This window comes from Strix uralensis, chromosome 6, assembly GCF_047716275.1.
Source record: "Strix uralensis isolate ZFMK-TIS-50842 chromosome 6, bStrUra1, whole genome shotgun sequence".
NCBI classification, from domain to species: Eukaryota; Metazoa; Chordata; class Aves; order Strigiformes; family Strigidae; genus Strix; species Strix uralensis.
In genome coordinates this window covers 45,672,188-45,697,033 of record NC_133977.1, presented here as the reverse complement: position 1 = coordinate 45,697,033, position 24,846 = coordinate 45,672,188, and the positions used below count along the sequence as shown (strand labels likewise).

Below are 24,846 nucleotides of genomic sequence, written 5' to 3'. Positions count from 1 at the left end.
AAAAAAATTCAACCTGAAGTAGAAACATACTAGGGTGGATCACTGATACAGAATATCATCATTACCACTGGAGATTTAGAACAACTTCCAAGAACAGAGAGGAAAAGGTAGACAGAAATTTAAATATAAACAAATCCTGAAGCAAATGGTATTATTGGATAATTAACTACAGCATTTAAAATGGCTGCTAAGAATTCATACTACTTTAAATATCAGAAGTTTCAACAGTTCTGCTTTCCAAAAAAGATAGCTGCAATCACTGTTGTACAATTCTCATAAATTCAAACAGATTTAGAAATATTCAAACTCTCAACCTACCTGACAGTGCCCCATACTGGAAGCGGCCGTTAGAGCTTGCTGCAGTGCCTGGCTTTTTCTTAGTGAATTTTGTTCTTGGGAAGGAGTTACCCAAACAACATTGAGCAAGTATTCAAGGATATCACGATGCCCTCTCAACGCACTATGGACCAAAGCACACTGGCCTTTCTTGTCTACATAGTCAGCCTGCAATGGGGGGAAAAAAAATAATGTTCAAAGTCAAAAAGTCCATGGAAAGGAGAAGCTCCTAAGCACTGCGAGAGAGCAAATGTCACTCCTGTCTTCAAAAAGGAAGATCTGGGGAATTACAGGCCAAACAGCCTCACCTTAGTTGCTGGGAAGGTGATGGAAAAACTAATCCTGGAAACCATTTCCAAACATATGAAGGAGAAGAAGGTGATTGGGAGCAGTCAGCATGGGTTACCGAAGGGAAGCCATGCTTAACCAACCCGACAGCCTTCTACAACGAGGTGACTGGCTTGGTGGATGAGGGGAGAGCTGTGGATGATGCTATCTGCCTCGACTTTAGTGAGGCTTCTGGCACCATCTCCCAGAACAGAGTCACGGACAAGCTGATGGAAGAACAGGTTACATGAGTGCTCAGGAAGGTGGACCCAAAACTGGCTGAACGGACAGGCCAGAGGGTTGTGATCAGCGGCGCATGGAAAATCCTTCATGGAAGTCTGTGTAGATGTTCTGGACTCCCCCACTGCCCCATCCCGTGTTAATTATATACTTTTGTAATCAGCAATGGTTTTCTTAGGCCTTTGCATGATTTTCTGGGCTGCAAACATTGTGATCTTTGTGCATCAGCTTACCTTTGCACCTTTTTTGTACAGCAGTGAGACTATGTTCATGTGACCTGCAGCTGCTGCATAACTAAGTGCTGTCATCCCATTTTCTGAAGTTCCATCAACAGCAGCTCCAAATTCTAGTAAAAGAGTGACCACTTCTTCATGTCCAAGGTGCGACTGAACACACAGCACTGGAGCATTATTTAGTACTTCAGTCCTATAATTCACATTTGCTCCTGCCAAGATCAGCAGTCGACTCACCTAAAATTTAATTTAAACAGATTTGTCTGAATTTATTAAGAGACTCTGACATTTTGATTCAGGTACTCCTATATTACTCCCTAATTTTGATGCAGATTTTATTGACAGACATCGACTTTATCACATATATAGCAATAAGAAATCTGTTAGGAAACAGATTATTGTATTGCTGAACTATGGACTCCTAATAGAAGACTCGCCTCTCCTCTGAAACTCACTACTCTCACCACAATTTCATCTGTGTGACTCATTACTACTCTGCAGATTCATGTAATCAACTCCATTAATATAGAACCAGATTGCATAAAAAGCAACCTCGAAAAAATTATCAGAGCGCGCGTGTGTGTGTGTGCATGTACACGTAAACTTCCAATCAGAAGGCTCAGCAGGTGGCTAAAATTGCAACTTGTCAACTTGGGTTTCCCTGTCCATAATCCAAGGATTCAAATAATAGTGCAAAGTTCCGGCATTTTACATCCTTCCACTCTCACAGTATTTCCCCTTTTACAATTCCCTTGATACTCCCCCATACAAGAAAATATGGCTGAAGTCTGCCCAGAAAATCGGGTGGTATGTCTGACCCCCTGAAAATGCATCCAAACACTTATCTACGCTACAGCGCGTGGCTACATCAGAATCAGGGTGAAACCCTTCTTTTCATCAAAACTATCAAGGAAAATTGAACTGGACTTTAACAACAGCTTAAAAAAGTACATGAAGACTTGTTATAAAGGAGTTCAGTTACAGATGCACAGTGGTGGGCTTTTTAATTCTAAAGCGTTACAATAATTCTAACATTCATCGACAGAGTTACAGCAATAGTGGCAGACGAAGCACTGACTGTAAAAAAATGCTTCTTTTCTTACCTTCACGTTGGGTGTATAGATGTTTCTCAGAGAAGCCAGGGCTGCAGACAGTCCATCAGTACTATAACCAATCCACAAGGCTTGAAGATGACTGGAAGAGATTCCAGTCCTTTTACTGAGACCCTAACAGAAAAGATATAACAGGAAATCTCTCTATAGGATTAGAAATACTATTTATATCTACATTTCATCAGTAAAAAGAGAAGTAACAATTTTGTCTGTTAGCACTACCAAGTATTTTGCATAAGCTTCTAACAAATTATTAAAGCAAGTCAGAGGAGAATCTCCAAGAGGCATTCATATGAATAAATCATAAACCCTATTAAGCTGCAAGCTTTACCTTAAAAATGTGAGCCTTAAGTATATGATGACCAAGTTCCATAGTTTGCTGGCGGTTTAACTTTCCCTCTTGTCGAGAAAACATGAAAGCCAGTAGAGCATGTCCATTCCTAGTAAAAAGGATTAAGTGAGAACTGCTTTTATAGTTATTCTTCCAGTAAATAACCCAACACATCTGTATGCCTGTCATAACACCTCAACCTTGTCAGACTACTGAAACATACCATTACATCTAAACAAAATTCCTTCCATAACAAAATAATGCAACCAGAAATAAAGGCAAATTTCAAAGTTGAAACACACTCCTAGTATCTTTCTACTGCTGCCTCACAAAGGCCCACGTGAGGACCAATGCAGCTTTGGACATGGATTTGCATACTGCTCCTCCTTTGTCTTGTTTCATCTCACAGTCAAAAACTGCAGGTACCTCAGATAAAACATCTTTTAGAAGATCTGAATCCTTTGCAAATTTGAGATAAAATGTGTATTTAGTAATTCTACATCTACACTAGTTGGTGGTCAGTGTTCTGGGAAACACTGGAAATGGCATAACCCTGAGAAAACAAGGTTATCATACACTATACATTTATCAGACTATATGCTGGAACCAGACAATGAACCATATGCTAATTAGACTATTCATGTGGAGATGAAGTTGTGGAGGGCTTCTCGCCCCATCTTCAGAAATTTCTGAACAGAACTTTCCAAAAACGGAAGCTTTAAGTAAGACTAGGCAACACTCCCCGTCTGTCGGAGCACACGCTGTGCCTCAATGGGCCTGGGGTGCAGCCAGCGACGTCAGAAAATGGTTAAGGGCCAGAGTGTGCAACCCGGGTAATTCCACCCACTGAACTGCTCTGGTCACATCCACTCGAAACCACCGAGAAGTCTGGGGCCAGTGATAATTTTAAATGTCAGCATTGTTTATTCTTTTATAAAAGCAAAAAAACTAAACCCCTGAAGAATATGAAAAAAACTGGAAGATGCAGACTGCAAGAATGTGCATGTACAATAACAGCTTACTGTCTCCAATTTAGCTAATTCATGCTCTCTACAACAAAGAAGGTCACATGGAATAACCTGAAACAATGCCATGAGGATATAATTATAGAAGGAAGTGTCTCAGTATTTTTATGTTTAAAAGAGTCCAAATGATCTGTTCTTTCTATTCCTGCACTCTAAATAGACAAGGCAGTGCTGCACATAATTCTCAACAATTTTGCTGTATTAATAACAACATAGTACTCTCGTTTCTCCACAAAGGTAGCAAAGTCAAATGCAAATCTGCAAATTCTCCATAGTAAATTATGCACTGTAACCTCTGACACTTCTGGTCAAGTCTACTTCTAAACACCTAAGTTTTCATTTTGGGAAAAATTAGGTGTGCTTTGTGTTTTAACATTACTGTTTCCTCTCAGCAACTGTTGCAACCAATTACATAAAACATAACTGCATTATTTGAACATGATGTGCTGCAGGTTTCACTTACCTTGGCTCGCATAAGAAGTCAGTATTTTCACCCTCTGCTCTCCAAACAAGCCATTCCCTGAAGGAAGGATGGCAGAACATACGTGTTTTGTCACGTCTTTTTATCAGAAAACTCGAAAGGGCTTCCATCCTTTGGCTGAAGTCTTCCCATTGTTGTTCACCATTTATTTGGCCTGCATTAACAGCCTGGAAAATCTGGTCATCTGTCATGGGATGTAGGGATGCCAGTGCCACGTTCAGTATTGGCAGGGCTCGCTCAAAAGCAGAGTTTGTCATGAACTTCATATTGCACTGAAGTAAGTACAGTTCTGAGAGAGACACTGGAACAACCTTGTAGCTTGCACTTTTGATTACTAAGTGACCTTTTTGGAAAAGATCCAGAGTGAGTTTCAAATAGAGATAAGATCCCAGGCTTCTCATGATCAGGTGGTTACTCACTTTCCCAATAATAGCTGCATCAGCTTTTCCATTTAAGGAGATGTTGTTTATAATTTCCTGGCTGTTATTAATTCTGTACTGAATATAAGCATTTAAGTCATCATGAATTTCTTTGTTGTCTGGAAAATTGTCCAAGGATATTGCGATAAAAGGCAGTGAACCTACTACTTCCTATGAGGGGAGAGGGGGAAAAAAAAGAAAGAAAAAATAAAACCACACAGGCATTAACAGTGTTCCAGCACTGAAAACTCAACAATGCATCTTTGCTATATTTCTCTTCTGTAACGAGTATCAGACAGGTTAAAAAGAAATTCAGTATCTCTGCGGTGGCTTTACAACTACTGTCCCCTGATAACAGTTGGAACAGTATTTCTACATTTCATTGTTTTTCATAGGAAGGTCTCAAATATTTTACTGACCAAGCTCAGCGAGGCAACTGAAGGGGGTGAGCTATAGAAATGATCAGTTCGAAATTAAGGGAACAGAAATCAGTTACCAGAATGGGACCCTAAGAAAGAATCTCCTCATTGTTACACCTTCCTGTGACAATGCACCAGAAAGTACCATCCACACATACACAGCCCCACTTATTTAAGGCAAGTACCAAGTATGGCACACTCAGACACTTCAACAGGTTTACCTCAACACATTTTGTGTTTATGTAACACAGAACACATTTATGTTTATGAAAATAAAGACCCAAAAGACCTTCTTACAGAGAGACATAAATCAGAAGGGTTTAACAAACTTCTCAACACTTCCACAACACAAAAAGGAACTCTTTATTCCACTTTAAAGTAGTTACATGATTTCAAAAAGCTAAACTTTCAGGCTAGTGGGATGTTTTGACCACAGATACACATTTCTCCAGAGGAAACAGTCCCTACTACAGAAATCCCTTGTTAAAAATAAAGATTTAGTGAAGAACTAAACTCACCCGGCAGTTAAATGCCTAGAGTCCTCGTGGTAAGAAGGCAGATATGAACTAAACTCTCAGGAGGTTGTACTGAAGCACACCTGCACCCTTACACTGTCAAAACAGACTTGGAATCGCAGAACAGTCTGGGTTGAAAGGGACCTTCAAAGGCCACGTAGCCCAACCCCATCACACATCCGACTTCCCGCCCTGCACCCTGTCAGCATGGGCACAGAGCAGCTCTGGGACCACCTGCCACACCCGCAGCTGCACCAGGGAAGAGTGAGTGGAGGGCTGGGCTCGGTTCTCCCCCTCCTCCAGGTCTCCTCTGGCAGCCAGGGGCACCTGGTCAGGCAGCAGCACAGGGCTCGAAGGCCTGCAGACAGTGCTGCACCTCAAGCACTGCCAGGATACAGACACAGGGTGCTCACTGAAGTGAAGGAGACTATCTTAAAACAGCCTGGCTAGTGCTGGAAACAAAACCAGGACTTTGTTCAGAACATTGCTGTCCAGTGCAGAAAAATGGGAATTCTGCATGGCCTCACTTAAACACTCTCAGGATTTCTGCAAGTATCTCTTAGCTACTTAATTCTGATAAAATGCTTTAACCAGAAGTTTTGAGGCTGGGTTTTTTTCAGGGCCAGCAAACAGGTCAAGAGATGCAGAGAGATCAATGCTAATAAGGCCAGAAACCAATTTCATCAACACAAAGAGCGGAATTGTGGCTTATCCCCTCCTAAAAAGTGAAAATCCAGAGCTTAATACTATCAGAAATACACTCCAAGTAAACATTGAAGGGAAAATCACTACGGGCTTCCAATTACTTTTTTTTTTTTTTAACCTTTCAAACATTCATTTACCCATTTCACTCTTGAAGGCCAAGGAAGCAGACTCTGATTTCACCACTTCTTATATTATCAATTCTACTAGCATACTCCAGAAAGTGATTCAAAACAAAAAAGCCCTCCAATATCATACTTGTGCACTGTAAATAAACATGCAACAACAAAAAGAAGGAAGGGAAAAAACCCAAGAGACTTTACTCTGAATTCTTCTAAACCCAGTATTTTCCATAATAATGCAGCTGCACCAACAGAAACGATCACTTAGTCTTTGAGGGTAAGGAGAAAAAGTCAAACGGTGTTTTTACCTGGAAGTTAGTTCTTACAGTCACAATGAGCTTCAGCCAGGGAGGAAACTTACAGATTATGCTTGTGATAAATGAAGAAAGTGTGTCGCCATAATCAGGTTTATGAAATTCAGCATCATTTAAACCATCTACCAAAATTATGTAGTCTTCCTCAGGAATTTTCTGCTCTGAAATATGAAAACAAAAAAAGGAAAGGATGAATACAAATTCTCCTGCTGATGTACTTTATCCCCAAACTCTGAAGACCAAAAAATAAAAATGTACCTTTATGCACAGCAATACATCTTACGGTATTTAAGTATTATTTAGGAGATTAAGAACAACATTAGGAGATATAAAACAACATTGCCATAAAATGATAAAAAGGGGAAACAATCACAACGGTGTTTTTTACTGCGTTATTATTATGTATCTATTTCACAACTGATTTTAAAAGAGTTAAAGGATGAAACAAGGCTGTAAATATAAGAGATGCGTGGATAGGGGAAGAAGGCGTATGTAGGCTGTTTAAGCTATTAATTAACACTACTTTTACTTATTAGCTATTTTCTTAAAACTTATCCTTTATTGGGCTTACCAAACAAAAATAGTTTAAAATTTGCAAAAATCATAGAGGCATTGGTTTACGCTTTCAGTTCTGAGGAGAAAAGGTTACTCTGCAACAGCTTGAGAAACTAGCAATATCCATTTTGAGCACTTCTTAAGGATGCAAATCCCAGGGGTAAACATAAGATTTGCCAATGGATTTCACAAGAATTTTGTTGACTGTCAACAAAATGCAAGAACTGCAAAGCAGTGGTCATAGGAATGACACACGCTGGGCTCACACACAGGCAAATCTGCTGCCCTGACCTGCCACACATCAAGTACCTGCTCAAGCTGCGACTCACTGCGAGCCCAGCTCTTCTCAAGGAGGAGTTGGCTAAGGTTTTTTTAAATACAAAAATCACGTTGTTACACACTTCCTTGGAAAACTGCTGTACCAATTTTAAAAGGAAGCAAAAGCCACACCCCCTTTGCAGGTGTCCAGGCACAGAAAATTACAAAAGAAAGAAGTGTGACAAAAATCAAATGCGTCTGAAACCAAAATCCTTTAATGCAAACGTACCAGACTTAACTTCAAGCTACAAGGTTATCCTTGTGTTTTCTGGCAAAAAAGTAAAGTTTCCATGACCTTTAATAAATTTCACAGAATTTTATTTTAAAACATGAAGCAACTGTTCAAAATCTACCTGTTAATGTTACAAAGAACTACCACAATTAAGGAATCTCTTTCTCTGGGAATGTTCTGTTTTATTTGTTTCTCTTAGAGCATTAAAATACATATTCTTAGATTGTTTTCACTTTTTATGCCATTTAGATGCAGTTTCCATGTCACTTCCTGCTTAACCTACCTTTCCTGAGGTTTGAAAGTGGTTCCAACACTCCCCTTTTAAAAGCTGCTGCTGGATCCTGGACACAAGATCTCAGGCTAAGCATGCTTTGTAAGTGAGGTTCTTTTATTAGAAGATCTCTGTATGCTGTTAATTGATTTGAACGACAAAGTAAAGCTGCAATACTGTGCACGAATTCTGGGACAAGACATGTGTATGTGTTGTCAGCTTGACAGTAGTGATAAGCAACGACCTGGAGAATCAAAAAAAAAAAAGTGCATTACCCCTTCAATATTTAAGTTGGTTACTAGTTAGTGCAATTATGATCAAGTGTTACTAAATTTCTCTTTCAACTACAAAATATTTTTCAGTGTTAAAATAATTATCCTACTCCGCAGCTGGTCTCAGATGGCCTGTGGCACAGACACAGAAAGGAAGACATTGAATTAGATTTTGACCTTGTAGGGCACACAAAGAGGGAAAGAAATCACAATGTCAGATTCTGGCAGGAACACACAGTAATTTGAGTTCAGGCCATTTGGATACAAGTGGGTAAACAGCTGGGTAACTAAGTAGTACCAGAAAAATAACTTGAGACTCTGTCTAAGCAACTTATTAGCTATAATTTAACAACATTGTGTCACACACTGCAATGACCCAGGGACTAATTTAATCATCATCAGGCAAAAGCAAATGACAGATAGCTATTAAGGACATCTTCATATAGCAAAGAGAAAGGGGACAACTGGCTTTATTCTGATTATTGCAGAGGTGTGCATTAATTAAGAATAAAAAATAACATAGGCCATATTTCTTTGAGGGAAAAAAAATCAAACCACAAGTAAAACACAGTGTTCATAGTAAATACAAAGTTTGCACTTCAGTGGTTTTCATAACATTGTTTCCAAAGAACAGGCATCACCCTGAAGACTGCAACAACAGCCTCATGTTTTCCTCACAACTATTTGCATACAATTCAGACATTAATTACTTTTACTACTTAGTCAAAAAAATGAAACACTTATCATAATAATCTAATGCAAAAATAACTTCTAATTGCTTCCTTCAGCCTCTCAGAGTATGGAAAATAGACTACATTCAGACTCAACCTGTATCACAGAATACAGATGGATTACACAGAGACCAAACATTTTCTTTTTTTTTTTCCCAGAATTTTGCTTTTGGAAGGTACGATGAGCATCTACCCATAGAGAACACACAGCCCCCTTTGCAAGTAAAGGACCCCAACCTCCCATACGCACATGAAACAGATGTGAAATTTTAAATGTTAACTCTATGACAAAGCAGAATTCAAATAATAACTTGAAAGGTAGTAAAGTGGGTATTTGGTTTCACGGTCATGAAACATACCCACCTGTTGGAAGTGTCCAATGTTACGGCCTGTTCTCCCACCACTGCCTACTGGCATACCCAGGAGGTCTGCAAAGCAGGCTGCCTCCCCCAGGCTAGAGGTTTTCTAACGTACTGAAAATCTGTCAGTAAGTGAAAACTCACCCTTGAAGCAAGACGTCTCACAGAATCACCTGCTTGGTTTTGGTATTCAGGAGCACCAGAAAAATTCAGAGTCTTCATTGTATTGGAACCACTTGCTGGAGAAGCAGACAGGGGTAACTGACTTAAAGGAATCTCCTGACAGGGGTCACCACCTATTTTTGAAAGACAACAAATACAAAAGAGACTAAATTTGCTGACAGCAGATTGTTTTATAGGAAAACATTACAGAATACCTTTACTGCTGAAAATTAAAACTGAACAATAGCATTAAAAGAAGCCTAAACGAGTCTGATAAATACAGGCACATATTTGCAACTTAAACATTTTAAAACAATTCAACTGACTTTTAGATCAAAACTACAGAATCACTGAAAGCAAAACCATGCTGATGTGAACATTACGTATGCAATGACTCATTTAAACTGATAGTTATTGTATGACTGAACTCTTGGGAAAGATAAACCGTTTATCACTGTTGTTATTAATAATAATATTATTATTATTTGAAGTGTCAGCAGGGGAAGTAGCAGTGACAAGCCACACCATCCTTCCAGTTATCGCAGGCAGTAGCCGAGCCAGGTGACTGACTCCGATGGATCCCAGCAGGAGACAGTGGGTTTCTCCAGAGCTTTACTCCTGCCTCTCCTGCAGCTCTGTGGGACACGCCCGGGGTACTCTGGGGCAGAAACGTGTCACTGCTCTCCAAACTCACGGGAGAACGAGCTCCTGCAGTCACCCTGCCAGCAGAGTTTAGGGCACACTCTGCCTGACAGCAGGAAGGGACCCTGCGTGCCGTCTCCTTTTCACCGTCTCTTTTGACGGGCTGAGACCACGCTACATTACATGGAAGGTATTTGTCAAAGCATCCAATTTTAACAGCTTCCTTTCCTCACTGGAGGAAACAAGTATTTGCCAGGGAGTTGATAAGGCCCGACTACCTTAAGCCAAAAAAGCAAACGACATTTGACTCTTGTTATTAGTACAATTACTGAGAAAAGGAACATACTTTTAGGGGATGAATTAGGGCTATTTGAAGCTATTTGTCTCATGCGACTTCCGTGGCAGCTAAGTGCCACCAGCCGAGAAATAATTGCAGTCTTCCCAAATCCCACATTTCCAGTAATGACAGCTCCCCTGTTCTCTGCTGGATCAGTATTCTTCAATTTTTCTTCAATCACTTGAAACAGCCATTCTCTTCCGACAAACACCGAGTCTGTCGTTATACTTGGCACTTCAAACAACAGTGGCTTCAGCAAAATGTCTTGAGGCTTATAGGGGATGAAATGACCTGAGAAAAGGTGGCAGGGACAAAAGCGTATGAGAAGAAACTCAACATGCAATAAAACAGCACTGTTTCAGAAGATAATTTCATTCGGTGACCTTGTTAATAGCATTCATAATCAGACTTCTTAGAGCTTTCATCATGAAAACGATAAGGACTGATTTGCTCAGTTCAGGTCACCTCCATAATTCCTATGTGAATTATACTCTAAAGAAGGAAAGTTACAAGTATAATTTGAGGATTTTTTTACAATTGACCTTGAGTTAATAAGTTGCAGAATCCGAAAGTTTTCTTAAAAATGCATTAATAATTCTATCTATAAATGGGGAAGTGTCAAACACTTTTCAGTTTAGAGTGAACTACACTGCTGAGCATCTCAGTGTCAGGTCTTCAAATCTGTAAAGACATTTACAAAGAAACAGAAAAAGGTACAGAGAATAAATTTTTCTGTTTTAAAAACCCGTGTATTTTTAAAGTAACGTATAAAAAAATTACTACCTGTTTTTCTGTACTTATGAAGCTAGAAGAACAGAAACTACACAGCACAGCTGAAAGTAGTCATGTTTGATTACTGTAATCTACACATTTGGCAAACACCTGACAAGACTTAGAGAGAGAAGAATTTGGGTTTGGTCACATAAAATACATTAAAATTTACCAAAATAATAATGTTCACTAATATAATGCTCTAAGGATTCATTAACCAAACCTCATGTTACACAAATGCTGTTTCAGCATTTCTCTCTGACTGAAAAAAAATAAACGAAAGAGGACAGCATAGCATCTATATACGATCTCAAGATCAGTTTTACCAGGAATTTGCTTAAGTTTTTCTTCTTTGAATTGCTATTTGTTGTGACAGATGCTCTTGAGCCCTTGACCAAACTAGCGGCAGTTTGGTTCAGGCTGCAGAGGAGGTAAAGGCCTGAGCTGCAACCCAGCCAAGAACCTCTCCAGTTCCAGTCCGCTCTCTGGACAGCCGCAAGGAGCAGAGCGGCACCGTCAGCATTGACACATGGGAGCCCGGAACACCCACGTGTGCTGAAGGCACGAGCAGCAGCGGCTCCTCGAAGGCTGGTTCCTCAAGGTGCAGAGAGAGTTGTGGGCACCAGGCGCCTCCCGCACACTTTCTGCACCGCATGCGGCTTGATCGCAAGCCAACCACTTTATTCCATCAAGAGGGCAGCCTGGTGAGCTGCCTCCCAGCCCTCCCCTCAAGGCTGCTCCTCAGGCAGAGCCCTCTCACCACAGGTAAGCTGGTGTTACAGGGCACTCAGATTTCCTCTTGGTAACTTTGAATCGTTGTTATATCCTTTGTACGTAAGTGACAGAGTGAACCTTGCCATCAAACTTTGTGAAGCCACGCTTTTACAACATGGTATTTCAATAAAAGCACTTTTGCTGGTACCTTAGATAGTGGTCCTTTGAGCAGTCTAACTCACCCACTTGTGACACTGGTCAATTAACAGAGCCTGCAGATAGCTAAGTTAGTTAAGAGGAGAAAACAAACAAATCGCATACATCACTTGCACTTAACATAAACCTGCTATTTTCAGACTCAACAACCAGAGATATCAAAGTATATATTAGTCGTAAATAATTAGTCATAAGTAAGTCTAATGGTATTAGATCAGTTTTCTTCCTAAAACAGCCTCTTGAAGATTTTAAATTCAGCATAGTATTTCTTAAGTTGCAGTACACTCGTATCCAAATGACACATGATAAAACCTGGCAGTCAAGAAAATATTCAGTACAGTTCCCCAACACTGGTATTACACAACTTTGGTTTGGAGATCCACATGATCTGCACTGCCCTGCCCAGGCACACTTAGATACACAATGCACTGATTTCTTATTAAAAAACATACATTCAATTTCTAAACTACAGCATTATGCAGCAAAAAGTGTAAGCAAGCATTGTATTTTCAGACATGCTGAGTGATCTGTCAGGAGAACTCTAAAATAACAGTTTGTGGGATGGGGGTGTTCACAAATATCACAGAACATCCCTGTTACAAAACCACTGAGGAACTGCACGACCAGGCCAAGACAGATGCGGGTGTAAATATATGTACCTTTACTTTCCTGCTGCACTCTTCCACCAGCAGTGTTGTGCCAAGGTAAGCGAATTGAAGTGCGTAAAGGAGTATTTCTCTGTCCATCCAAATAACTCAGATCTTCCAGTTTGGTTGAACTTGTTGCTAGAGTATTAAAGGATTGAAGCTTATTTTTCTCTCAGCGTAAGTTACAAAGATCATTATGATTTATTACAGTTCTTTCCTCAACATAGTACTTATAGGTAAGTTCTTCTAGACCATGGCAGCGGTTAAGTCATAAGATTTACAAAATGCTTTTCAGTCAAGTTCACTAAAGATTTAGCTGGACTTTTGCCCCTTTCAGATGGCCCTCACATCTGCCTGAACCTCCCCACGTGGTAAACAGTTCTCATGTTAACACAATTCCCTTTTTCACTATGAGAACAACCATATCAGTGAGGTCAGAAGTCTTAGGAGCAGGTTCTGATACTAGCTGCCAGTACAGTATCTGTGAGGAAATATTTATATTCTTTTTGCATCAAATGCTGCAGAATTGTGGATAACAATTTTTATTTTCTTCAATTTTTAAACCAAAACAATAGCTATACAAAAGAACCGAAAATCCAGAGAACATATTTGTTGAGTTGTATCAGGGATATGTATTTTTTCACCAGAAATAAACCAAATGAATATTCACATTAAAAAAAAGCAGTTTTCAAAACTGGTAACAAATCCAAAGTCTTCCATCTGTTGGAGGGACAACACAGCAGGGCACAAGCAATTCAGATTTCTGGAGTGCACTGACAATAACTTTCTGACATAGGTGACTAAGGAGCCAAAAAGGAAAGAGGCTCAGGACCCAACAGAAGCAGGGAAGAAGACAGTGGACCAGAAACCTCCAGGGGCCCCCAACAACCCACCGCAGTCTATGCTTTTCTAACACTCACAAAACTCAGGTATTGTAAGTCTACGAGAATCCAAAGCTAAAATCTGGGGATCAGTATTTCAGACAGCTGTAACAATAAAAGGGCACTTACTGCAGTCCTCTTTGGCAACAAAGCCATTTAGTTCAGAGTGAAATTCCCCAAAATTTATGCAGTAGTGCTATAATATCCATGAAAATAAAGTGTTTGCTGTTTCCTCCTGTCCTAGAGTCAGCAAAACTAGTGTCCCTCTCCAAAAGGCACTAATTTTAAATGGACATGTAGATCAAGTATGTTGAAAAAACATGAATCACACACAAGCAGTACAAATGCTCCAAATGATAATCAAGAGCAGAACAAATGAGCTTAACATATAATGCAGAGTTGGAATACCACCTGCATCACATTCATGAACTAGGAAGTTTTCTTCAGGAAGAGAATAACATAAAACAGAAGGAAAAGCAGGAGCACGGTATGGTTACGGTCCATCTCAGAACTTGAAAACAGGAAGTGAGATGTAATAAAAGGGGAAGCAGGAACAGCAAAACACAAGTCAGTGATTCCTAAAACAACACTCCTGCTTTTCTAGCAGGTATTGGAGGTGTGACAACTTCCAATTCCACATTCATCTAGGAAAAATTTCTTCAGTCACCCTTATCTGCAAGGACATTGCAGGTTATTTCTTGCACGTGTAGCACAAGTATCCAGTTTTTAAAGAGAGATATTTAGCACTGGCACTGAAAAGTCAGAAAACATGTCATTTACAGCTTAGAAGCACACTAGATTTCACAAAAATCTGTAGCTAAAATCTCTGCACTATCAGATACTAGAACATCTAAGATCAGGATACGACATTTCCTTCGACAATCTGCACAGAGCATTAACTTTCCAGCATTATAAAACTATAGCTCAGCTCATTCAGTAGGCAAATTGCAGGTAAACCAAGCTATTCTCAAAGCAGACTCAAAATTGTTTCTAACATTTCTAATTTTATAACTATGTAAAATAGCTACAGACATGCAAATTCATGATGATTGTTTGCTGCTGTTCACTGTAAGACATTCAGTTCTGTCAACAGGATGATTCTAATGAACAAACACAGCAGAAAGCTGGAAACCTTTGTTCTGTGGTAACAGCGGTTTTGTGCAAAACTGTGGACTCCCCCTGCCCCTGTGAAACTGGGCATTAGTGTTTCATATCATAATACAGTGCTGCAAAATAATCCTTCAACTGGAATTTTGAAACAATGTGCTAATAACAACTTTCATGGTATTTTAGAACTCAAATTACCTTTCTAAGACTGCAGTCTGTGTTTTAGTATCTTCCCTGACACTTCATGAAACATTCTAAATGTACGATTTTTTTTTTCTAAAGCACTGGATTTTGGCTATTACTGACAAGTCTTAAGTTCTTGATAATGTTTACTGAGCTGCTTAATAGCATTTTTTCCTGTTGCAATTCCAATATATTACAATTTGTTGGACTTTTCTGGAATAAACACATTATACATTTCCTTTGAAAATGAAATGGAGAGTGTTTCCTTTTTTTTCCCCCCCCAGCTGAACCAACATGTTTGTGCCTTCACAATGAAAACACAGAATTAGTGCTCATACTACAATCTATACCCTTTCAAAATGTAAAGTGGTATTGTCAGAACTTAAAGGAGTCTCATAAAAATTGCTAGCATGTTCTTTCCCAAAATTTTGCCACTGACAATCACAGAAGTTGGATTACGAGTAATAATTCCCCTATACATCCTACCATACTAAGAAAATTCCACGCATCAATTTTTGTTTCATCTTTTATACTAAAAATACTCCCTTTGACTGACAGTATTTTCTAGCCGGAATGAAGTGTAATATCCCCCCCTCTTTCTTCTAGGAATCAGCAGCTCCCAAGCCCTAACCTCATTAGTGAAGTTTTCTGCAGTTAGCAAGATTTTTAACTCTGAATTTTTAGTTAGTTAAACCTGCTGCCACATATATGGCACCCACACTTCTGAACAACATCAGGAGGTTTCTCTTGCAGGGTTGTATTTACGTAAGCGAATTGTCAATTACTGTTAGAATTTGATGGGCTCTACTATCAGATTTTAAGTCAGAAGTGCTTTTTCAGAGATCTGTCTATTTTACACTTAGAAAAAGTAATGGTAAGGTCATGTATGTACCTACCACAACTGAACAGACTCACGTTTTCTGAAGGAACAGTTCCACAAGAAGGCAGAATTTCATATAGTTCTTTAAAGAATATACACGTCGCTTGCTCAAAAGAGATCAAAGTATGATTTTGGTCTTAGCCAGATTTACAGATCTAGCAAATGTGAGCATACACCAAAAGCAACAACCTCAAGGATTAGTTGACACCAGATACAGTCCTAGAATGACTGATGGACTTTTAAAGTGTTCCAGAAGTCCTGACCTAACCAATACCTACTAAAAGGCATGATAAAAGCCCTCTGTATGACAATTTTAAACAGCTTAAGTAATGCTCATCTGTTCAGTTTAGAACCTATGCTTTTTTCTTTTGTCCTATAAAAATACTTGCATACTAACAACATGACTTCAACAGGAAGATTCAACAGAAATGTCCCATCATTAAGAACAACCTTTCTTCTACCTCAGAACTTTACCTGCAACGGAGTTTGGACGAGGCATTATTAAAGAGCCAGAACTTTGAGCATAAGGAACGGGACCCTCTCCTGTTGGCACTACTTTTGGCAAATTCTCAGCAGACCCAACAGCTTCCTCTTCTGCAACTGGTGAACAATTGTCTGTTCTTCGATCATGACTAATCCCTTGATGTTTTCCAGCTCTGAGACTCCCATCCTTGCTCCATTCCAAACTGGATCCACTACGATCATCATTTTCTGATGAACTTGTTATAGTTGCTGAAAAAGAGAGGAAAAAAAACCCCATAACTAAAGTGCACATCAGAGGAAAATGGCACACTTGCATTAACATGCATTATAACTTTCATACTCAAAGGGCATTTTGGGCCAGCAAATATTAAAGTATTTCTTCACTGGTCATTTTGTTAAATCTAAGAAATATTATTTATCTGAAAGAGCTGAATAACACAGCTTCTCAGACTGGGAAAAACACCTAAGAAAGAGGCAAGAAAATGTTCTGAAGAATCCAGGTGTATCTTTAGATCTATGTAATTTGTGCTGAGGGGGGGAAAAAAACCCAAATCAACCACCATTAATGACCTTATATGAAGAATCTACTACTTCACCAAAACGTCTCAGCTTCTTTTAAAAATTAAAATTCTATAATGTATCTTGCAAATTTTCAAACCCTTCTGCAAACATGGAAACAACAAAAGCTCTACAGTTCTCCCCAGGCAGATCCCTGCTCCTTCGGTGACCCCCACGGGTGGCGGGGGGGCAGCCCTGCCGCCTCACCACGGGATACAGGGGGGGCTCTGCTCCGGCAGCTCCCCCCTTCCTCCTCCTTCCTCCCACTGACCTCAGTGTTTGCAGAGGGGTCCTTCTCCTAACTCCTCCTCACGAGCCCCCTCTCCTCCTCCCAGTCCCCTTCTCACATACGTTATCCCAGAGGTGCAGCCACCGTCGCTCACTGGCCCAGCCTTGGCCAGAGGCGGCTCCGACTTGGAGCTGGGGGAGCTCTGAGGAGCTTCTCATGGGGGCCACTGCTGCAGCCCCCTCCCCTGCTGCCAAAAACCTGCCACACACACAAACCCAGCACAACCACTAACGAAGTGCAAACGCACAGACTGCTCCTTGGAACTCTGGGCCTTGTCCAGTCAGAAGCAGCACCAACTATTCTTCTTCCACACCAACTGCGCTGCAGCTTCAGCCCTGCGGGACAAGGAGGTGCTCATGCAGCTCTGCATTCTTCAGCTTAGCCTCGCATGCATGAGAACTTTAAGATCCAATGCTTAAATTCAAGAGCTCATATTCTAAGAAATACCAGTAATACAACATACACCTTAGAGCCAATAGAAGAAAAAGCTTTTCAGGCATTCCATTAACCTTTGCACACAGCTTGGACTGTACTTCTATACAACAAATTTATTTCATTTTTATGGTTGTGTCAAAAAAATCTGGCTCCTCCTGAAGTATGAAATACTTAAAACTGTGATTCCTCCTGGAGTGAAATGTAGCATCAGGAAACCTTGCAGCTCAAGATTTCCACACTGAAACAGTGGCAAGTATCCAGAAAAGCCTACGTTTTGGCCAGTAGCCCCGTCTTTTCTCCTACTTAGCTCATTGCTGAAGGTTAAAACCTGCCTCCACTACTATTATGTCAAACTCAACAGAAGCAAAGAAGAATTCAACTACAGCAGTAAAACATTAGAAAACTAGAAGAAACCTGAACTGTAATTAAAAAAGAGTGGAAGAGAGAAAAGACAGATTTGCCATCAGTCTGCTGGCCCAGAAAACATCATGGGAGTGGAAATACAATGGAAGCCCACATAAGTAGCATGAAAGAGCAAGCTATTTTCATGGTTGGATGAACTCTGTCAAAGACATTAGAAAACATATACTTGCTAAACATCATTCAAAATGCACATTTACTACTAAATAGCAAGTTTGAATATACATTTGTATTTAAAATACAGAACCACGGGCCATTTCTTAGAAAGGTGCCTCTTATTCCCTTCTTGGTTTGCGTGCCTTCACAGACGTAAGGGGTGCTGCACTGGGTTGCCAAGGGACAAGGGGTGTTCCAATTCTCCCTGGATTTGAGACATGAATGACAGCTCCACGGCACTGCGGCAGATGATTTTCATACGGTCCCAGGATCATGAACCATGTAGACTTGACTGAAGGAGCTCCCTCCCAACCTCCCATCTTCTCTAAGGTTCTTGCCCTCTGCTCTCACACTCATACGCTTCACAACTCCACCATCCTCTCTCCTCTCTGTACAATAAAGGATGTATTTTCATGTTTCTCCTATTTTTGAATTAGTTCAATAAGCAACTTTTATCACTGCGTTCAAAAATCTTTTCTTAAAAACATTAGTACTTACAAGGTTATACAATGGATAATGTAGTTGGCATGGTAATGTACTGTTTTAAAACAAACATAAGACTAGTTCTGACCTCATTCAGGACACAGACTTATAGAATATTTCAAGCTTGCAAAGCATGGGTAATAGGTTCGTATCAGTATCTACATCTGTCCACTTGAGAGACGGGAATCTCTCACTCAAGAACAGGTTTTAAAAATGGTTAAAGAACAGAGCTCCAGCCTATTATCCTGTCTTTCCTGAAGGAGAGAAGGAACCCACTCCACTCCAAAACCAACAGCTGCTTCTATAGTCTTGGATGAACTGTGCATTACCACATTACTGCATTACATGATACTGTAAATGTATTTATTCCAAGACTTCATAAAGTATCTGCATAAGAAATGCCTCTTCTGTGACATTAAACTGCGAATACAAAAGATGCACACATCCCTCCCTGAGCTGCAGTACCTCACTGAAGAGCTCAGTAAGGCTGAAAGCATGTAATTAACAGAGAAACAGGACCCTTTTTCCCCTTCTCCATCATGTACCAGAGAAGTTTTTCAGTGCAGTACCACTTTAAACCAATGAACAAACACATTGGTTTAATCTCCAAAACTAAGTATTGCAAACCAACATGACTCCTCTTTTTATAAAAGGCAAGCACTCACCACTTAGAGAAGCCTTAAAGGTCCCAAATTTTTAAGAAACGTGCCTAAGCAGAAGTCCCTAGTAGTCAGCCTACACATCACTTACAGAGCTAGTAAAAGCTTAAGCATAAATGCATTTATGAAGGTAGAAGTATCTTTGTAACCACAACCTATCTGGGAAGCCTATTTTCTTTTAATGGCACAAGTCTCCTAGATCCTGTGCCATTCAGAGACCTGATTTAAACCATTAAAAAAGCAAAACCCCTATAAAACATTTTAAACAAGGAGATGACTAAGGTATACTGACAGATATTTTTTGTAACAAAAGGCATTACTGTTTCTTCTAGTCATACACTGCTGTATTTTTACACCAATGTACTCACTTTTACAACCATTTCTGTTTGTTTTCTACTTGCTTCAGCGTAATCAAGACAGGAAACCCTAAATTCTGACAGAACCTACAACTAATCTACTCTATTCTCAAGTCAGGCAATGACTGAAATCTGAGCACCCAAGAGCAACAATTCCAATATACCTTTTCCTTTATATCAAAACGTTGATGCTATCTCAAAACTAGATCTTGCACAAAATTGACCATGAACAATGTTTTTGTATGGAACAAGTTCACAAAGTCATTTTCTAAAACTGAAGTACTTGAAGAGTTATACAGATGAGTCTTTTGACCCATGATGAACATCTCTTTTAGGATAACCTATCAGTAAAAATAATGTTATGTCATAACTTATGACTATTAATTACTTCACTTTATAATAAAATGCAAGAACATCTATAAAGCCAGAGCAAAGTGTTGTCAACTGTGTTATGAAAACATGTATTATCACTAGTTCTTGGCAAGTACTACACCAATTATCATGATGGTAGTATTCATAATGGCAGGCAGAGACCACTTTCACTTGGAATTCCTTCTATAAACAGTTGTCAATAAAAAAGTACTAAGTTCACAGTCAAAGACAATGACACAACTTGGGTTTACTTTGTCAAATCTAGGCATTTAAGATTTAGAATTGCTTCCCTTTTTCAGCCTCTCTAAATTTAGTCCATCAGCTAGACTTAAATAAAACTGAAAGCTCACTTTTGGATATTGAGAAAGTATCAGGTTAGGGGGCATTTTGTGCCTTGTTTTTGTGAATAAGCTTAACAGCTGTTACAAGATCAATTTTAAAAGGGATCGACTGGTTAAGGAGTCAACATATCAAACAAATAATTGAGTAAACCAATAAAGAAGATTAGACCTTCTTACAACAGTTTATAACAACGTGAAAAATACGCTTTTTACATCTTAGTCTGACCTTCCAGAAAATAGTATTAAAACTGCCACCTGAGTGCCCAAAGACATGTGTAGATAGGGGAGAGGACAAAGACCCTTTAGGGCAGGGAGCAGAAATAGGGAAGATGGCACAAATGAGGCAGCAAAGAATTCAGATCTTTTCTTTAGTACTGAACAGGCTTACTGAAATATGCAGGTAGTTGGTGAAAGGAGCTGTGTACCAGTGGGTCTGTGATGGCAGCTGTCGCTAAAGGTGACTGACTGCCCGCAGCAGATGCACATACAGCCTCCATTCAGCCATCCAGTCAGTGGAGGGTCATACAATTTCACCTCTTCCATGAGAGAATCATAGAAGATCTCGAGTTGGAAGGGACCCATAAGGACCATCAGATGCCCTGTTTTACCTTCATTTTCATGCCAATTACTCAGAAGTTTGCACTGTTTTTAAACAGTTTGATTTAGGTTATTCTCATAAGAAGTAGCATCATTATTCTTTCCTCAGCTGGAAATTAAACCAGCTTCAAGCTCTGCTATGCTTCACCATTATGAAATGTATTGTAGAGACATATATAATGGAAAAGGAAAAAGGTAGAAGAAAATAAGAAATGGAGGGAAACAGAGGAAACTAATGATTTTGAAGGAAAACATGGAGAAATTAGACCTGTACCAGGAAAACAAAAGAAGGGAAAGGCATGCCTAACAACAGCAACTGTTACAGCTAAAGAATATGATTTCTGTGTTTCAAGTAGAGAGGATTTGAAATGGGATCAGTGGAAAGCCTAAAATCGAACAGAACGACATGAAGCAGCTATTCAGACTTGTACTGTTAAGAGAAGATTAATTTCTACTAATTGCATTACTAGTTAAGATGCTTACCTATAATTCCGCTGTCCTTGCTCTCCAGGGTGGAGCTCGGGCTGCTGATGGTTCCACAGGGGCTACCTTTGGTAGCTGCTGTCTTGCCAATGCAGCTATTGAGAGTTGAGCAGGGACTATCAGTGCTGGGAGAGGTAGTGCTGCTTGTGAGGGTGGAGCAGGGGCTCACGCCTTGACTGGCTGCTGCACACTGCAACAGGAGGGAAAACAAAGAGTTACTGCACAGGAGGGAGCACACTACTGCACTGAAAATGACAAACATCATCAGAACAAAGCAGAGAGCCCACTTTCCAAGCAAAAACTTCAATAAGCACAAGCTTTATCTTGATTTGGAAGCTTAATGATGTGCTTTCAGATTACTCTTAAAAAGCGACTTCTGAGAAAAAAAGGGGAATTTCATAGTTCAGTGGAAGAGTTGCAGTGAGACAGATTTCTTCTCTATTAAATGTCTTACTGGATACCCCTCCCATCCACCTCCAATATTAATTCTTTGGGTTAAAAGCACTAGAACTGCAGTCTTATTCACATTTCACTACCAATGAAACCCAAATTGATGCACTAAGATTTATGAGGCCTGGGACTAAAAGTGAGGAGAGGAAGGGCAAGAAAGAGAGATTGGTAGTTAGTGAGCAGTTTTGGTTAGCAGATGAGTTTCATACGGGTAGTAGCTGCTTGCTTCTCCCCAATTCCTCTACCCCCAAATGGCCGAGAAAGACTGTCAATTGGAAATGAACTTCTCAGGAAAAACAAACACACACCCCCCAAAGGCATGCTCCTAATTTTAACAAAGCACTGACATTTTCCAGTCACATAAATCACTGAGAACAGAAGGAAAAAAAGATCCTCCTAAATACTAAAATAAGGCAGAGATAACCCTAGAAGCTATTCACATTCACAGTAGATTAAACTTAAAGAAATGATGAGGAGTCTATTTTTTTTTTAAGAATGGAAGATCAACTCACCATTTCAAAACAAACACACACTTGATATAATTAGTCTACAATCCTATTACCATATGTCTTAAAATGGATTGTGTTTGGTAAGTATCAAGTAACCGCAACTAGCAGAGAAAATAACACTAGTCTTCTCATAAACAGGATGAACATTAAATATATTATTTTCCATTGTCTTACCATGATTTCATTTTTCTCCTCTATATGAGCAGAAGTTGGGATCCCTTCTCCCAGTAAAAAGCCCAATCTTGTCATCAATTCTTGTGCTGCAGGAGAACAGCTTGAGTCTTTATCAGGCTTTGCTTTGGAGTGGGGGGAAAAAAGGTGATGAAGATTAGAACCTTATATTTGCAAACTGTTACAAGAGGTAGAAAAAGTACAATCAAATGTAAACACCAGTTCTTCTGTCAGCAATATATCTAACAGAGAAGCTAATGTCATCTAAGCTTTTTGTCCATTAGACTTTACACTGTTGCTGAGTCTTGGATGCTCTGCATATCTGCACAAATCTAGGGGAGAAAAAAAAAACAGCTGCCAGTCAAACCAGAAATGGTTAAGTGCAACCAGTTCATCACTGGACTGATGATCGACATAATTATTCTCCCAACAACAGCATTAAACTCAATGCTGTCAAAGCTCAGTGGTAGACTGAAATTCTGTTCCAGTAAATTTTTTGCAAAGTTTTCTGTAATGTTAAAAACATGAAAAGTAGAGGTTAATAATACCGGTGGTTTTTAATCTCCGGTTAACACTGCAACCAATACCATATGTTTTTGTGGTGCTTGCTATGCAAAGGATGTGACACCAGTTCTAAAAGTCTCAGCTTTTCTGAGACTTGTTTGCAAAAACATTTAATTTTATCAGCACCGTGCTTTAAGATGCCTTCTGGCGTCCAACAGATACAATGAGACAAAGTTCAAAACAAGGCAACCTCCAACAAACCTAGCCAGTCACAGATCTGCCCAGGGAAAACACCAGTTGTGAATGCAATCTCACAGACCAGCACCTTCTCCCATTTTCCTTCTTTGACGCCAACAGTTTGGCATCACCTACCAACCTGTAACGCTCTTCCCTAGCAGAAACATTTATACAGGATTTATTTCTTTTGTCCATTAAAAAAAGAATAATATGTAGGCCTGCCCCGTCCTCATGTATAATCAATTAATTAAGGAACATCATCTCTCACAGCCAGAATTGTCAGCTACGGAACTGCTGGCACCTGACCCGGCAAAGGGGCAAGAGGCAGGAGCACCCGTACGGTGACTTCCCCCCAGCGCTTCTGGACGTCATCCCCACACAACGGGAAGACAGTAGGGACATCCAAATGGGTTTATCAGATTAAAATTTGGAGACTTCACACAACAAGAAGTTCATAATTGATAAGGAGTGTGTCAGAGGAGGAGTGAAGAAAGGGAGAGAGGTGTAGGTGCACGGACTTAGTGATGAAGTTCAAAAGAGGACACACCAGCCTCTCAGACAAGTCTGGAGTAAATGTCAGGCATAGTAACAAGTTCAGTTCAGCAACAGAGACAAAAGCCAAGAGTCCAAGATGTTCAGCACAGCAACCACTGCTTAATCCTTAAACACTAGTGTTTAATTTTGACCTTCGGTAGTCTCACTATCTGGGTGTACAACTTGGAGGAGGACTCCTCAGATCGAGGGGATGAGGACTATATGCTTTCCCAGCTGGACATAAAACTTGAATGCCAGCACTAAGATGGCTGTGAAGAGGGACCAGGGTAACTGTAATGTATTAAATTGGGCATACAGAAGATGATGGTGAAAACAATTGCAATGAATTCTATTTTCACTAGTAAGTATCAAAAATAAGAGGCTTTTTTTAAAAAGAAAACACTGGCTTTTAAAACTGTAGTGTCCTTTAAAATTGAAGCAAAAGAAAAACAAAAGTTGTTCAGTTGGAGCCTCATCAGTTACATGCAATGACTTTAATGAGGTCAGTTAAACTGAAAAATTAATTTAAAAATGCAAGGCATACGAAATCAGCGCATACAGTCCCATACTAACATAGGGTCATTCTGCTCTGACCATGACATTCAATGTCAAAGCCACACTCTGTTATGCACTAGTCAAATTTAATAAACATGAAACTTTCCACAAATACCAATTAACTCCAGGGAGGTAGCTTTTCCCAAGCTCTGCCAGCACAGGAGTCTACTGTTACTGCCTTCTTATGGAGCAAGCTTTTAAAGAATTTCTAAAATGAAGCATTGTACCCAGTGCAGAGTTACACACTTGGAATCAATTTACATTAAAAACAAGTTCAGAAAAGATTCTAGTAGGCCTTTGGCACATGTAGCAATCAACAACCCCGGGACATCATTCTGCCTGCAAGAACTGCCAGTTGTAAAGATCACATACCACAAGCGTGTTAAATCTGCACAACATC

At 39.8% G+C, this 24,846-nt stretch overlaps 1 protein-coding gene across 9 annotated transcripts in view; it reads right to left on the bottom strand.

Moving 5' to 3' along the window:
* TANC1 (tetratricopeptide repeat, ankyrin repeat and coiled-coil containing 1) overlaps nt 1-24,846 on the bottom strand; it is an 88,858-nt gene that overhangs the window by 17,173 nt on the left and 46,839 nt on the right. For 8 of the 9 annotated variants that reach the window (XM_074873930.1, XM_074873929.1, XM_074873935.1 and 5 more), the window contains 13 exons: nt 22,620-22,741; nt 21,487-21,676; nt 16,329-16,586; nt 12,816-12,941; nt 10,465-10,746; nt 9,459-9,610; nt 7,965-8,196; nt 6,571-6,737; nt 4,068-4,675; nt 2,580-2,688; nt 2,240-2,362; nt 1,137-1,373; nt 319-504 (listed from right to left, as the gene is read on the bottom strand). In XM_074873930.1, the coding sequence (XP_074730031.1) occupies nt 319-504; nt 1,137-1,373; nt 2,240-2,362; nt 2,580-2,688; nt 4,068-4,675; nt 6,571-6,737; nt 7,965-8,196; nt 9,459-9,610; nt 10,465-10,746; nt 12,816-12,941; nt 16,329-16,586; nt 21,487-21,676; nt 22,620-22,741 (2,792 nt within the window). The remainder of the gene's footprint in view (nt 1-318; nt 505-1,136; nt 1,374-2,239; nt 2,363-2,579; nt 2,689-4,067; nt 4,676-6,570; nt 6,738-7,964; nt 8,197-9,458; nt 9,611-10,464; nt 10,747-12,815; nt 12,942-16,328; nt 16,587-21,486; nt 21,677-22,619; nt 22,742-24,846) is intronic. The other variant, XM_074873936.1, reaches the window with a different exon arrangement.